We start from the raw sequence: 14,988 nt of genomic DNA, 5'->3' as shown, positions 1-14,988 counted from the left end.
ACTGCCCAAGCCATCTGGCATCTCTCCTCCACCATCAGCTTTTCTGAACTGCACAGATAGGAGTTATCCTTACAACACAGTCTCCACTCCCATAATTATCCTGGACTCAACCTACAAAACATACTGTCCCCACACCCTCTACCCAATGTTTCCACCCTCTCTGTCCTATCACCTCTCGTCCCCCACCCTCTTTGTTTACTGTCCTGTGCCCATGCACCAACCCATCTTTCTTCATGCCTCTCCTTTTTTGCTCCATTTTTGCCACCTCCCTGTCCCACAAAAACCTGATGCTGTGCCTGTTGGCATTCTCGTCCATGCATACTGCATCAGACAGCACTTCTCTCTCCCCCCACCCATACACTGCTATCCCTTCCTTTTCCCCACCCCCTCCAGATTGCTGCTTCCATTCCACATGATAGTTGTATTCTGCTCCAAGCTGCTGGAGTTGGCAGTCATGTTTGTGTGAGGTGTGCTTGATTGTGTGAATGAATGGTGTGTGTCTCTCTTTCTTTTTCTGATGAAAGCTGTGGCCGAAATATTATATGTAAGTGTCTTTTAATTGTGTCTGTCTGCATCTTAACATGCCATCTTTACAGTAAGTAGCAATCTATCTTTCCCTACACTGTTGATTTTAACGATTACTACCCGTAAGACCACGAACTATATTCACAATGGATGCTTATTGTTATGGCACACAATACTTTTATATAGTTAACATTAGCAGCAACTGTAAACATTCCATAGTGGCACAAAGTCAGGTGACTTCCACCGATTGCAGAGGGGCAAAGTAAAAGTGCACAATTAGTATGCATCACACCTGATGGTGGTGTATAGTAGAGAAACTCAAATTATAAACCGTAAAAACAGTTTTAAGGCAAGAGTAGCTTTTTTTACTAGTAAAACTTATTTCAGCTCTCCATATAGGTAATGTCAGCTGGACCATGATCACCAAAGCAACTATGCACCCACCACTTTTAAGTTTCTTCCTGAATAATTGACAACTAATATGTCAAACTCTTAAATAAACTTTGAAGCAGTAACCTATTGTACAGCTTTTGCTGTTCAGGAAATTAGAGGAATGTGACTTCATTTGAGAACCTCACATATATATGTACGTCTGTCACTTTCCTATATCATCTTACAATAATGCTATGGTGATTGACAGGTAAGAGACATATTTGTTGTCATTAGTTTTGAAATGGACATGTGACGTATGTTTGCAGCTTGTATGTCATTAGAATGTTGTATGTTGGTATGGTGGTGCAGCAGGTAATTTTTTACTACTGTGTTATGCAGTTTCTTACTGAATTCTTATTCTAAACTTTAGTATAAAAGTTAAGTAATGCAGAACATGACTGCCAACAGCCTTGCCACAGTAGTAACACCGTTCCCATCAGATCACCAAAGTTAAGCACTGTCGGGCTGGGCTAGCATTTGGATGGGTGACCATCCGGTCTGCCGAACGCTGTTGGCAAGCGGGGTACACTCAGCCCTTGTTAGGCAAACTGAGAAGCTACTTGATTGAGAAGCAGCGGCTCCAGTCTCGTAAACTGAGATATTGCCAGGAGAGCGATGTGCTGACCACATGCCCCACCATATCCGCATCCAGTGATGCCTGTGGGCTGAGGATGACATGGCGGCTGATTGATACCATTGGGTCTTCGAAGGCCTGTTTGGACGGAGTTAGAACATACTGATATTACCTTATAAAAAAAACTCAATTACCCACAAAAGGCGTCTGAAAGCACACATATTTCAGTGGTATGCAGCTAGGGAGTCAACAAAAAGATAGTGCCACTAAATATTAGCTCTCTAATGCAGTAAAGAAATTATTTATTATAGTTATAGGTGTGATATGTTCCTGACTTTTTTTGTGAATATGTACTTGATTACTTACGCCCAGATCACATATATTATATAGGAGGAGTTAGAGAGAAGAAATTTTAATCTGTGGTGAAGCATATTGTTGCTGTCAAAATTTCTTTGGTTTGATTAACAAAATACCACTATTTTTTCAACTATAAAATCTTGTTGAAAATAAATCAATCAATGAATGAGTACAGTGCAGGGCATCTGCTTGTTCCGCAATATCATAAACAGATTGGTCAAAACATTCAGGTGATTGGTCATGATACATCCTGTTAAGGAAGTTGTGTCCAAGACAGCTTTTAGTAAAGTTGCTCAGTAATACACATATGTTCCCTTATCACACTGTCATAATTAGGGGAGACATCAATCATCTTCCTCTCAGTTGAATAATTGTTGTTTTTTAAGTGGTGAAAATAACAAGGCACCCTGTGAAACAATACTAAATGCTGCCTCTGAAAGTTATTTGGAACATGTAGTTCAGAAGCCCAGTCATGATGGAAATATATTAGACTGCTAAAATCTAGGCTCAATGACTCGCACAGCAGAATACTAGTTTTTATACAGTTTGAAGGTACATTACTTCACCAGCAAAAATATCCTAGTACAAGAATCTTAATTGAATGAAAAACATTGACAAATGTCATCCATGCAAAGTTATCACAACAGTATCATCATTATATAATTGTAAAGAGGTTAAACACATCCATATAAAGGTATATGCTCCATTTGCATAGGACAGGGGCATGTATCCCATTCACAACACCGCAACATAGTGGATCAGAGAATTAGTTATTGACACAGTATTCATGTAGCATGCTACATGGATTTGTTTATATGAACCATCATTTAGTCTTGAACATGACAAACAATATATTTGTACCTGGAGAATGTATGAAATTTTAAAAACTCCATTCACTGGTACATGAAAAACTGATAATATTTTGCTAATGGAATGGTGACTTTAACAAGAATATTCACAACCAAAGATTGCAAATGTGCAAGCTTTATTGACAATTGAATTGGTTCTTTGATAACACAAAGATGTAAGAACAAAATTCTCTGTCATTATATTCTGTTGCTTTATCTACAATAATGCCCTTTCCACAGATACACAATTATATTAAAATTAATGAATGTTTATGTCAAACCTGATGAAGGTCAAATCATTTGCATAATTATTTTTCTTATAAGTTAAGTGTAGTAGCAGTTAACAATTTTTAGAGCACGTTTATATACTGGGACATACATAATGTTCATGTGTGACATGCAGTTTATATCTCATCACATTTAACAGTCACTTAATGCTTACAGCAAAAGCTGTGTAACTGCATTGATCTGCAGAAGGCTTTGCTGCAAGTTGTAGTTGAAACTAATGTGCATGAGCAGTACAAGTGATGATAATTTTGTACCAGATGAAAACACAGTCCCTGGTATGATGGTGGGTTCTTTGGTTTACTCTGGGAGAAGACTGAGTGGATACTATAACACATAAAATATTAGTTATTTATTACAATGTAGATAAGAATATTTACACAACTTTTTACAGTCAATTTCCACAGGAATGTCATGAATATTTACAACAGTCTCTGAACACTGAAATGTCACTAGATACAGACAAAATACAGGTGTCTCCACCAGAGTACATTTAACAATAATTGTTACTTTTAGTTCTACCTATGACATTCATTACATTGCTGGCCTACTAGAAGATGATGCTGTCATCTTAGTCAATGATTGAAAACTGTGCAGAGTAGTTCTGTGCTTGGCTGTAAGTAGATAAGAGTATATGGCAGTGTAGCAAAAAATTTATGGTTATGGTTACACTGGTGTGTCTCATTACTTGATGCAGCTTACAGTGACTATCGTTTCTTGTGGTTGTGTTGCGAGGTACCAACCTTGCTTTGGAACCTCGCTCATCAGATGATAGCACAGATAAAGTATCTGTCTCATCAATAAAGAGAAATAATGCCTATAATTATGTTAAAAACATATAAGACCACACTGATAGTAGATGAGAAAATTTCAAAGTGCGCATGATATTGTAGTACTTTAGTTGCAAAAGTTGGAAACAGGGTGGTGCATAAGCACGTAAGACTCATAACTTATTTTAAATTGTGATACTTACATGCTTTAATGTTGTCCTAATGAAAAGTTTTTACCTGATCACATTGAGAAGAGAATGGAAATGCTTTTCTGTATTAATCTTGCTCCTGAGAAGCAATAAATTAAGCTTCCTCTACTCTTTATTGCATCCATTTAATTCCACAAAACCTTTCTTATTTTACAGAATGATCATAATCCAGATGTGACCTCAAAGAGTGGATTCACTCCTCTCCATATTGCAGCTCACTATGGAAATGAAAATATAGCAAATCTTCTTCTCAGTAGAGGTGCTGATGTTAATTACTCTGCTAAGGTTAGTATTTAATGAAAGTATTAGTTTGAAATTATGTATGACATGCTACACATTTCATTTCTATGAGTAAATACCTATCTGCACAAGTAATTATTATTATTTCCTATGGTCTTACAAACACATGCTACAGCTGATAAAAACAGTGCAACTTCTTAGATGCAAAGTAATTTAAATTCTCATTGGTGGCTTGCCACACTGTTGTGGTTGTGAATTGTTATATCTGAGGCAGAGATATATTAAATCCCTAGTAATAAAAAGCTGCTTCTGGCCTGTTAGGAGTATCAGATATTTACTGTTAGACATCATTTGACTGTAAGTGTGTCTGGAAGCTACAAAGCGCAGATGTTTAAAGTCTGCAGCATCTGACTTCCAGTTCAGGTTCTTCTAAATATAAACATCAAAGGATTTAGAGTACTCTGTTTTAGTTATTGATTTTCCGACATGTATTATTTCTGATACTGTTGTCTGGCCTGATTCAGAATTGAACTGTGTGTAATGTATCTTATCTGAGTTCAGTGGCAATCCATTTGCAGAGAACCTCTTGGATACAAAAAGAACAAGAGTTGATCCAATAGCAATACCTGCAGTATATTTCTACTGATTATTCACTATTCTGAAAATGCTGTTTTATTGTGCAGACTATGTGGGTTTCTGAATGTGACATGTGCGTTCATATAGTTAGGAAGAAACCAGTCACTGACAAGATCTCGGATACCATACCACCGCAAGTGAGCATTTCACTTCTGTATAATCAAATTCATGAATTGAAACATCGCACGTTCTGTGGAGAAACCCATCTAAAATCCTAACTGGGACTAGGTACCTCATTTTGGTATAGATGTGCTACTGTTCTTGCATACATATACTTTTCTAGTAGCTTTGAGAAGGAGGTAAGCAGAAAGACTGGTTGGTAATTATAATATCTGTCTTACTACCTTTATTGAGAAGGCACCTGCATTATTAGTTGGGAATTTGTAGGACACCCCTTGACAGGTCAGGGGTGCAGTACGCAAAGGAAGCAGGTACTTGGGTAGCAGAGTACTCATGGAATGCACATGAGGGCCTTTCAGGCTAGGCGGTAGTTTGAAGTACACTTATGAACACTCACCAGTTGATATGCAGTAAGGGAAGTCAGACCATGTTGAGAGTAAAGAACCTTTGACTGTCAAAATTTTCTCAGTAAATTGTCAAAGTATTCATAGCAAAGTTCCTGAATTTACTGCCCTTCAGGAAAGTTCTTGCAAGCAAATTATTCTCGGGACCAAGAGTTGGCTGCAACCCAACGTGGAAAGCTCCGAGACATTTAGTGAGTCGTGGTGGAATGTCGGAATGTATATAAAAAAGACAGATAAGAGACCATAGGAGGGGGAGTGTTCATTGCTGCTGACAAAAATATTGTGTCTATTGAGGTTGAAGCTTTGTAACAGTGGAGTGATCTGGTCAAGTACCACAGGTCTAAAAGAAACCAGGTTAATTGTTGGATGTTTTTACTAGCCAACCAATTTTGATATCACAGTTCTTGAGTCATTCAAAGAAAGTCTTTGGTCAGTAGTGCATAAATACCCAGATCATGAGATACTAGTTGGAGGCAACTAGTTATGGAATAAATCCTTTGACAATGTAGAAAACACACACACACACACACACACACACACACACACACACACACGCTCATTCACTCACTGTGTGCACCTCTAATGTGGGTGTGCAGGTGTTTGTGTGCATATGATAGTGTCAAAGGATTTCTTCCAAAAGCTAGCAAAGCTTTATTCTTTTTTGTGTGTGCCTGTTGATGACTCAATGCTTCTGCTGTTTGCCGAGTTGTGTCTATTACTCCCAAATAAAAAAACATCTTAATTGTTTACCAAAAACTGTGATGCTTGTTGCTAGCTGGAGCCACAGCCTAGTCAGTAGTTCAACATCTGAAATTTCTTCCTTCCACACATATACTTATCTATTGTCAAAATTCTGTAAGTAATTTTCATCAATCAGTCAAAGTTATCTGTCCAGCTGATTATTGATAATGATGACAGTAAAATGTGAGATGATAAACTGAAGATTAGATATTAAATTCTGTCTTTCAAAATTCTTTCACTGAATATCACAACACAGTTCCTACTTCTTATCTTCAAACACATGAGAAGGAAATGGTGCATATAGAAATAAATGAGCATGAAGCTGAAAGACAAATGAAGAAGGCAACAGAGCCAGGCCAGTGGACCTGATGGGGTTTTCATTAAACTTAGTTCTCCCAGAAATGTGATAATTTACAAAATCATTAGTTGAGTACTCTTTGTCAGTCTGAGGTGCTTACCAAGTTATTTATAGAGAACATGCAAAATTTTGTGGACTGGCAAGGCAGGCAATCCACAAGGACGGGAGGCCGAAGGGCACGCGTTTAAGCTCACGCAGGCTGGCATGAGGTCTGGAACAGGTCAGGGATATGAGACTAGCAAAAATAGTACATATCTGTTGGAATACTTAACTTTAATCCATAATTGGTGAACATCGCTCTTGACAGTACATGTTTTACAGCATCAATAGTAACTGGTAATGGCGCCTTGCTAAGTCGTAGCAAATGACATAGCTGAAGGCTATGCTAACTATCGTCTCGGCAAATGAGAGCGTAAATTGTCAGTGAACCATCGCTAGCAAAGTCTGCTGTACAACTGGGGTGAGTGCTAGGAAGTCTCTCTAGACCTGCCGTGTGGCGGTGCTCGGTCTGCAATCACTGATAGTGACGACACGCGGGTCCGACGTATACTAACGGACCGCGGCCGATTTAAAGGCTACCACCTAGCAAGTGTGGTGTCTGGCAGTGACACCACACAAAATACAGTCACATGATTTGTCTCAAGATTCTTTGGTCAACTTAGGAGTGTTGTAGAAAGGCTCATCAAATTTCAGTGGAAGACATTGCAAGAAAGGAACTTTGTTAGGCAAGAAACATGTAACTTTATCAAACATTTGTGTTATGACCATGAAGGCAAAATTAGAGAAACAGACAGGGGTAATGAGAATGAGATTTTCACTCTGCAGTGGAGTGTGCGCTGATATGAAACTTCCTGGCAGATTAAAACTGTGTGTCGGACCGAGACTTGAACTCGAGACCTTTGCTTTTGTGAGCAAGTGCTCTACCAACTGAGCTACCCAAGCATGACTCACGACCTGTCCTCAGCTTTAATTCCACCAGTACTGCTGTTTGCCGAGTTGTGTCTAGAGTACTTGCCCACGAAAGGCAAAGGTCCCGAGTTCGAGTCTCGGTCCGGCACACAGTTTTAATCTGCCAGGAAGTTTCAGACAGGGGTAATGACAATCTTCGCACTCACCACCTGTGAATGGCACAGAGGGTGAAATGATTCAGTGTGCTGTGTCTCTGTGCAACATTCCGAACTGTGGCTTGTGAAATACAGATATGAATGTAGATTTGTGATTTATCAGACTGATAAAAGTGTCATGTTGACAGTTATTTATAGAAAAAGGAAATTTGGTGTGTAACATGAAGCCAACATGTGGATAAGTTACTGGGAAAAGCTCATTTCAGTCTGTTATGTATTTAAAAGTTGTGTTAGTATATTGTCATTAAAAATGAAACTATGTTCAAATCAGAAAAGGAAGCTAAGTGACATATTAAAAAAATCCGGTATATGCTGTCAGGAAGCAAAAAGATGCCCACAAGCAAGAGGTACAAAATGCCAAAGTTTCCTCCCTGTGTCCCTGTAACAGAAGAGAGGTAGATATACTTAATGATAATACAAAAACCCACTGGGTTGATGGAGAGATGGTATGTCAGGATGATCAAGCATTTTTGTCACAATTTATTTGTTCATATCTCTGCTACCATTTTGTAAATCTGATGATTCAGGTACTCTGAAAATGTATATCTCATTTAACTAAATGCTAATAATATTTGCAGCACAACATAACACCACTTCATGTAGCGGCCAAATGGGGCAAGACCAATATGGTATCCTTACTTTTGGGGAAAGGTGCTAACATTGAATCAAAAACACGAGATGGACTGACACCACTGCACTGTGCTGCCCGTTCAGGCCATGAACAGGTAGTTGACATGATGCTAGAGCGAGGAGCACCAATAAGTTCGAAGACCAAGGTATGGTGTATATGGATACTTGATATTAAGGACAAAAATAACATATTTTTATAACGATAATACATTCTTCACATTACTAACTTTTCAGAATGGACTGGCACCTTTGCACATGGCATCACAAGGAGACCATGTTGATGCAGCAAGAATTCTCTTGTACCATCGTGCACCAGTTGATGAAGTGACTGTAGACTACCTTACTGCCCTGCATGTTGCAGCTCACTGTGGTCACGTGCGAGTAGCTAAGCTACTACTGGATCGCAAAGCTGACCCAAATGCCAGAGCACTCAATGGATTCACTCCTCTCCACATTGCTTGCAAGAAAAATCGCATAAAGGTGGTTGAGCTGCTCCTGAAACATGGTGCATCCATTGAAGCAACAACTGAGGTTTGTTACTAGATATATTAAATTGTTTTTGTATATACCATATTTACTGAAGTATAAGACAACCCTGAATATAAGACAATGACCCTTTTTTTTAAGAAGGTTCATGAGAAAAAATTATGCTTTTACATATTCTTACTAGTCAAAATTACAAACTTCTATTGACGTAAGGTAGCTGCCTAAAAAGTTGCTTTTACACCTACATTAAATTTATGCCATTTATTGGACATCTAAATTTTGACAATACAAGGAGAAATAAAAAAAACAAAAAAATGTTTATGTTAATTTTTATTTTCACTGCCTCTTTTGTGTAGCCTGTCTGTGGTACCACTATATTTGATAATCATCATCATACTAACAGGACAGCTGTGAAACTTATAGCTTCATTCTCACAAATATTTGGCTGTTTCTCGCAGATATGTTGCAATTTTCTTTTTCTATTTTAATTTTTTTTTGATGTTTTTTAACACACAGCGGATTTTACATCTGTACTGACATGAGAATGTTACAATATTTTTTGTTACAAAAACATATTGTCTGCCTGGTACTTACTCAATGATTGTGTAGATTCCGCAGCTGATACACCCCCTATCTTGTCCATCTCACCTCATGGTAAACTTTGATAACATTTCTACACAAAACACGTAAGTACACCACTGGCCGCAGTCTAGACTTTTAGCATCTCCTGCAGAAATTTATACTGTTGTTGAGTACGTGGCCAATTGTAAAGTCAATTCGATTCCTGGTACAAACTGATTCAGGCAAATTGCAGTCAAACATGTTAGATGTCCATAAAAAGCCAAAGTATGCAGTACGGTTCCCATGGTTGGCAGCAAGACAAAATTTGTTTCCTGCTCACCACTCCTCTCCCCACATTGGTTATAGTTCTCAGCTAAGCTCATGTCAGCTTTCTCTCACCAAACCTTCCATAGTGCTGTGCTTGAGCAGCAGTGAAACAAGGACAGCTGTATGTTCTAGGGTGCAGGTTACATTAAACAACAGCAACTAATACATAAATAAATGATCACAATCATGATTTATTCCAATTGTCGAACCTTCGCTCAACCTGGAATCTAAAGCTGTCTGCTGGAACCACTCACTCCACAATGGGTCTTTCTGCTGTAATTTATTGTTGTGATAACAGTTGCAATCAATTTAATGTGATTTGTTTCATTTGTTAGGCATTCAGTTCTGGATTAATTTTCTTTCTCGTTTCATCTGAATGTCACCATCTTGTTCTAAAGTGGATTAAACACTGGTAATTTTTTTATTGGGTATTCTGATACAGGAAGAGCTAGCAAATTTTCATTTGCAAGGCACTTTGTAAATTATTAGTTTCTCACAACCAAATAAAACACTGACTTCAATTCAGAATCATGTAATGGTTTTTGAAGTAGAAGAACTTCACCTTTCATTGTTACCTTCACTTAAAAATCAGCATAAATGTATATATCTGGTATCCACACTTGTATGAGAACTCCTATTGAAAAACTATTCAAATATGACAAACATTTATGAGTTGATAGCTTTAATGTTATTCATCCACATTGTGACATGGTGGATGATGTTTTTCCCCTTTTCTTATATGTGGCAAAGATCTTCGATACAGTGTGTCTTGAAACATTGAAAATTTCTACTCTCTTGGATATGGAAGCACCTACCATATGAGCATGAACAATTTGTCCACAGGCAATTTAATGCTACTTTCTCCTGTATTTCACAAAATTGTCAATTTTTTAAACAGAGCATTAGATTGTTGTAGTGCCTAGTTCATAGTTCCTCATGTATCCATCCATTGCACAGTGCTGCAAGTCAAATGTCATGTGATTGATTGAACAGGATTGATACTTTATTGAGTGCTTCTGTGTGCTGGGAAATTTCAAGCCTATTTGAATGAAGGTATTATTTGTTAAGCTCTACACATCGGAATTTTTCAAAATAAATGTGTATGAAACCCTAATAGCTTCATCTGTAAATCTGAGAGGACCCCTATATTAATCTGTTAAATGGTGTAAAACCATTTACCTATTTTTTGAATGACAAATATGGGAAAAAAAGTCGTCTTATAATCGGGTAAATATGGTAAAGGCATAGAAATGATATAAAATCAATTTTGCTTTAAGTTTGCTCCTGTACCATTACCAGAAATCCTTTCTCTTTATCAAACTCCGTCTCCTCTCTTATTACAATTACCAGGAACTGATAATCAAAATTGTATTTCATTGCACAAATTGCTTAAATATTTCTCTCTCTCTCAGTAATTTTTATTGCTCTGGTGACTGTCTCATATTGAATTTATAAGAATAAACTCTAAAATTCAAATTATTTGTGGAGTTAAACCTTATTAACGGACCAAACATGATGATGGGGTGGGGGACTGGGGAAGAACTAAGATTGAGGAAATGTAGATAGATGTAAAAAAGTGAGAATTGGGTGGGAGAGAGGACAGGCTAAGAATGATGCTGTTATTTCATCATTTTATCCTGGTACTCATTCCCTGGGCTTGTTCATAATATAAATTGTTCATGCTATAAACAGCATGTTATCATTTCACATGTAACATGATTCCTCATCCCTGTCCTCAACAAACATTATATTTTGTAGCTTGTGTACCTGTTTGTCTCTGTATGTTATATATCATGTTGGTACAGTGTGAGCTACATTGTATTAATATCCCCTCCTCTTTCTCCAATCCCTTTCTGTGTATACGTTCCCAATGATATTTGGGAATTCGTGATAGTAAAAATAGCAACAGTGGATGTAAGCAACTGTATGTGTGATGTAGGCTGAAGCAGAGGTTGTAAAGATGACTTTGAGGTGTCAAAGGCATGAAAAAATCCTAAGCTGTTTCCTTAAAGCTCAATTGCCATATTACTCGTGAAGACTATTTTCTGACCAAGAAAAAATAGAATTGTTAAATTTGTTTTATTCATCAAATCATACAATTTTCAAATAATTTGTTTTATTACACAGGGAGCATGTCAAGATTTATAATGAACATTTCTTTAAATTAGAGGAATACAGAAGTTTTATGCTGTTTTCCACACATTACTGTGATACAGTGACACAGTAATGTGTCACCTGCTGCATTCTCAGTCTGCAGCAAAATATACAGTTTTGTTATTCAAACTCTGTCTGCATCATGCGTGAATTATTTGATAAAACTATAGCACTTTTCAACTAGAAAAGTAAAGATCAATCGTGTCAGTGAATCAACCTCAATGTTCCATATATTCTACCTTTTAGATTATCATAATTTTTCAATCCCATACATTCTGGTATCTGGGCATACCGTTTGAACATTGAATGAAAGGTTAAAATTTCCTCTGTGACAAATGCTATAATAAAGCTGGAAGTAGAAAGTTTCAGACTTACAGCAATTTTTGTGCAAGAAAAAGAAGAGCTCTTAAATGCACAGGGAAGAAATGGTTAATATTTTCAAGTTTTTTAACAGTGAATGAAGGAACACCTTTCATTTGGCAACACACATGTTCTTAATAATTGTCTTCTGGTTATAGCTTTGCAAGGTTTGTTTGAATTCTTTGTAAGATGGACTCGTAACGTATAACTGACTCAAAGTAACTGTGATGCACTGTAATACTGATGTCCATGTTCTTGGACAAAATTTGCAGTGCAAATTTATTTTTTAAATAGGCTGTGTGAACCTTCTGATGTACATTTTAGTCAATATTTAGGCCTAAAAACTTCATTTGTTTAGCGTCTTTCATTTCCTGATCATTGCAAGCTGTTTTTATGTCACCCAGTTTCAATGATATAGTTTGAACTCATTAAGAAACCTAGGTAATGCTTTTAGTTCTGTCCATTTTGATGGAACCAGGATGCAAGCTTTCCCAAAGTATTTTCAACACTTTTTGTAAATTCATTTTCATTCACAATTAATATTTCATCTGCAGATGAAATGTAAGGAACGTAGACAGTAACTCATAGCTTATTTTCATAGAATATGAAGAGATGGATATCCAATTTCAGACTATGTGGGACCACCATAAATGAAAGTTTCATGGTGAATAAAAAAAAGATATAAAATTATTTGAGAAGAATTTATTGAAACTGTTAAAAATTGTAGTCTTCTGTCCTTGTGTTTTCACGTTTCAGCCAATTATGAATTGAAATTCTTAATTTTATTAATTACATATGTACAGAGGACACTGATAAATAGCAAAGTAACCTAACTCCAATTGATATTTGAAAGTATGAGGTAAGAGCCACAGATGAAGATACTATTTTGTTTAAAGTATGAAAATACAGTTTGTTGTATTAATTTATGTTCTGTTTGTCATCCTTCTTTCTCCTTTATGCGCTACAAGTTTTTATAGTAATGGTGAAATAGCCTATGATGGGTTCATTTGATATTCAGAAGTTGGTAATGATCATTGAAAAAGTTTTGAATTATATATCCTTCCTTGTAAGCATAGTATACGGTGACAGAGTAATGAAAAAGCAGTTACACAAGACATGAAATATTTATCTTACGTGAACATTACATTTTTCAGTAGTGTGTGTTGCACCAGTTTGAAACTTTCATTTATGAACATATTTCCGTTAGTTGTTGATATAAAGCCTGTATAAAGAGGGATTTTTAAGATGCTGATTGTATTTTCTCTATATTGATTGACACGAACAGTTGACAAAAAAGGTTTGACAAACCTGCTACGTCCCTTGTCTTTAATGTTAAGAGAGACTGAAGCAGCAAAGAAAAACCCACAAGCAGTAATGATCGGGTTTACATGATTACTACTGGATCAGCGCATATTGTATTCAGTGAAGTTTTTTTTTTCTTCCAGTGGGCGAATCATATTTCATATTCTGTGAATACCACAGAGGGTTCTAAGGATGTGGGAGAAAGCCAAGGATATCCATCTCCTTTAAATGCAATACAATACAATGACTTAACTGTCACTACTGTGCCAGTATTAATTATATTATATGCAGGGTGTCCATAATTAAAGTTCCAGTTTCAAAATACTGTAGAAAGAGAATACTTGTTCAGAATGATGTCAGACTTCAACAGCAGATTACTGAAGTGATAGGAAAAATCATGGGAAAAATATTAATGAAAATTTGATCAGTAGATAGTCTGTAAGTGTCAAAATGTCAAAATATGCATACCAACAGGTGCACAGCACATAGCTGTTCCTCAATTTGCATCCGAGATGCCCAGCATGACTGTCTCTGTGAAGGATCACATGCTGCTGGTAAAGCTCTTTTACAGGAATAGTGACTGTCCTCCAGCAGCCCCGCAGAATTTCATGACAGTCAAGTGTATGAAAGTGTCTGCTGAGGGTCTGGAGAAAATGATTAAAAAATTACAAACGACAGGTTCCTTTGAAGTGCAGTGTGGCAGAGGGAGCAAAGCAGATGATCTGACATCTATCAAAGATGTGATCACAACATTGCAGGACAGGGAATGACCTGAATGTTGGACATGCCTGTGAGCATAGTGCATGAAATCCTATGAAACATCCTTCCCTACTATCCATATAAAATCACCCATGTTCAGGAGTTGCTTCCTGATGACCTTCCAGCAAGACAAATGTTCACTCTGGAATTTCTTGCTCATATTGAAGTGGACAATGAATGACAATGTAACATTATGTGAACATTATGAACATCTCCAAGGATATGTCAATATCCAGAATTGCAAAATGTGGGCAATGGAAAATTCACACACACATCAACTAGTTCGACTTAATTATTTAAAGGTGACTATGTGGTGCTGGTCGATTGCATCATTTATCATAGGGCTGTATTTTTTTGAGAAGATGAGCCCTTTGGTTCTGTTACCTGTACCATCACTGATAAACTCTATGAGAGTCTTTTGTGCACTAGCCTCATTCCAACCCTTCAACAGTGTGGATGTGTGGGTAGGATCATTTTTATGCAAAAATGACACTCCTCTACACATTGCACAGCCAGTGAAGAGGCTGTTGCAGAGACATTTCAGAAATGCTAGAATTATCAGCCATCATTTGCCTACAGCCTGGCCATCCAGGTAACCTGATCTTGATATGTGTGACTTCTGCCTGTGGAGTTATCTGATGTATGTTGTGTCCAGTGCTCCACATTTGAACATAGTTGAACTGAAGGCACTCATTGTGCAACACATTCTGAACATTACCCCTGAGACACTCTGATCTGTTGTGAAACATGCTGTTTCTCAAGTTCAACGTGTGCCATAATGAGCAT

The 14,988-nt window shown here is 37.2% G+C and overlaps 1 protein-coding gene across 5 annotated transcripts in view; it reads left to right on the top strand.

Moving 5' to 3' along the window:
• Positions 1-14,988, top strand: part of LOC124555163 (ankyrin-3-like) — a 904,646-nt gene that overhangs the window by 328,706 nt on the left and 560,952 nt on the right. For all 5 annotated transcript variants that reach the window (XM_047128986.1, XM_047128985.1, XM_047128988.1 and 2 more), the window contains 3 exons: positions 4,157-4,285; positions 8,202-8,399; positions 8,488-8,784. In XM_047128986.1, coding sequence (XP_046984942.1) covers positions 4,157-4,285; positions 8,202-8,399; positions 8,488-8,784 — 624 coding nt within the window. The remainder of the gene's footprint in view (positions 1-4,156; positions 4,286-8,201; positions 8,400-8,487; positions 8,785-14,988) is intronic.

Source organism: Schistocerca americana, chromosome X (genome assembly GCF_021461395.2).
Source record: "Schistocerca americana isolate TAMUIC-IGC-003095 chromosome X, iqSchAmer2.1, whole genome shotgun sequence".
NCBI classification, from domain to species: domain Eukaryota; kingdom Metazoa; phylum Arthropoda; class Insecta; order Orthoptera; family Acrididae; genus Schistocerca; species Schistocerca americana.
Note: the sequence above shows the minus strand (reverse complement) of the source record. Positions and strands in the feature narration are given on the sequence as shown.